We start from the raw sequence: 1,797 nt of genomic DNA, 5'->3' as shown, positions 1-1,797 counted from the left end.
ACCTTAAAACTTAACAAAATTTGTTTGTTTTAGTAAATTTGAGCAAAAACCACCCACACACTCTCACTAATGGGTGAGGAAGGGAGGACTGACAATAGAGGACGGATGGAGCATCAAGATCCAATGTGAATCGGTTCTAGGCCTTGTCGACCCATCAAGAAAGACAGATCGCCATGAAAATGTTTGACGTTTAGCCTAGGCATGACAAGATCGTTCTCAATCTTAAAATTGAAATTGTGATTAATTATTGCTCCCAAATTGGGTAAGTTTGACATATATTCCAAAGGAAGAAAAATCACAATGGTAGAAATTTTCGGGAAATATCCTTGAGATATAGTAAAACTGTAAGGTTCACCCATGTGGGAAGCTCAAGGTAGAAGCACCAAACCGGCCAATTCACTTACACACAATCACTTCCCCCATTCACAAATATAAGATGTTTTGAATATTTTCATATATAGGCTACACACGGAATGAAATGAGTAAACGAACAGACTAAAATTATATGGATAAAATCCCGGCCGAAATCATATTGGCATATCACTAGCAACATTAGAGACGCTATAAATCCAAAAAGCATAACAACAATTAGAGGCAAGATAATTTGTAGGTCGATTGCCATGTTGTTTTTACAGTGACAGTGCTGTTGCACAGTGTCCCTAACATGTGGTACCCAAAACCAAACAGCATTCAATCATTAAGCGAAACAAAACAAGAGGGCGCTGAAGAGCGACCCGAATAGAAGTTAAAACAAAATGTGAATCATGTTTGATTGCTTTCTTCAGATCCATGGCCTTTTCTATTCCGGTTCGAACCAAATCAAATTCATGGGCACAGCGCAGACCGGCCGAGAACAAGTACAGATTTCCCACCATCCGCGCAGCTTAATCAGCTTGCGATGGAAAGATATGGGAGGCTACAGACACCTATGCTTGGTGCCGCCTGATGATGCTGCCTTGCCTTGCCTCCGTAGCTAGTGGCTAGGCTAGAGCACCAGCCGGAGAGACGGAGACATCGATGGTTCTTCAGAATACAGATGTTGTTTCTTCAGAATTCCGATCTTGTCGATTCAAACAACACTTTCCTCGCCCACGCGCTCCGGCCAGTTAGCTTGCGACGGACACCTTCTTCCTGGAGTGCCGCTGCCCACGGTGGGATTCCGTCTCCGCCGAGAACCTCTGCAGCCTCCGGGCGGCCTGCCTGGCGCAGACGGCGTCGAGGTGCATCTCCTCGTGGCGGCACTCCTCGCTACAGTAGGGTGTGTCCCCTCTGTACATGAAGACGTCGCTGTCGCGCGCCAGCGGCTTGGCGCAGAGCGCACACGCGTCCATCGCCGGCATGCCGGGCTCGCCGAGCTGCTCGGCGTCGAAGAAGAAGGAGCAGGCCGCTGATGCCGCCATGGTACGTGTGTGCAGGTGGCTTTCGAGCAAAAATGCTTCTTTTGGTGCTGCGGGAGAGGGAAGAATTGAGGGGAGCGAGCGAGTTGGGTGGAGAAAAGAGTGGGAGGCTCAGGTATATATGGTGCGTCGGGCAAATATCTTATCGCGCGTCGGACGGCCGTCCCGGGAGGAAAACGACGGGCAATCATCGTGCTATTTCCGGGCGAGGTCGACCAGGAGACATCGCTCTTGAAGGTCACTGTTGATGCAAGTTGTGCTATTTTCTTCCTGCAAAACATAAAAATTGTGCTATTTTCTGAAGAGTGGAAATGTAGCTGTACTTGAAAACTCTCAAAAATGCTACAATTAGCAAGCTATAGAAAAGTTAGTAAATTCTAGGAGTGTTTTGTAATGTGAC

The 1,797-nt window shown here is 47.3% G+C and overlaps 1 protein-coding gene across 1 annotated transcript; it reads right to left on the bottom strand.

Annotated features, from left to right (window-relative positions):
- Positions 1-588: 588 nt before the first annotated feature.
- LOC119351974 (FCS-Like Zinc finger 2-like) lies at positions 589-1,477 on the bottom strand. Its single transcript, XM_037618734.1, has one exon. The coding sequence runs from the start codon at positions 1,398-1,400 to the stop codon at positions 1,107-1,109; it is 294 nt and encodes a 97-aa protein (XP_037474631.1). The 5' UTR covers positions 1,401-1,477; the 3' UTR covers positions 589-1,106.
- Between the last annotated feature and the right edge of the window lie 320 nt (positions 1,478-1,797).

The sequence above is a fragment of the Triticum dicoccoides genome, chromosome 2A (genome assembly GCF_002162155.2).
Source record: "Triticum dicoccoides isolate Atlit2015 ecotype Zavitan chromosome 2A, WEW_v2.0, whole genome shotgun sequence".
Classification (NCBI taxonomy): domain Eukaryota; kingdom Viridiplantae; phylum Streptophyta; class Magnoliopsida; order Poales; family Poaceae; genus Triticum; species Triticum dicoccoides.
Note: the sequence above shows the minus strand (reverse complement) of the source record. Positions and strands in the feature narration are given on the sequence as shown.

What these genes read in the sequence shown, in the direction of transcription:
- LOC119351974 (XM_037618734.1), bottom strand. Translation starts at nt 1,400, where the DNA reads ATGGCGGCATCAGCGGCCTGCTCCTTCTTCTTCGACGCCGAGCAGCTC.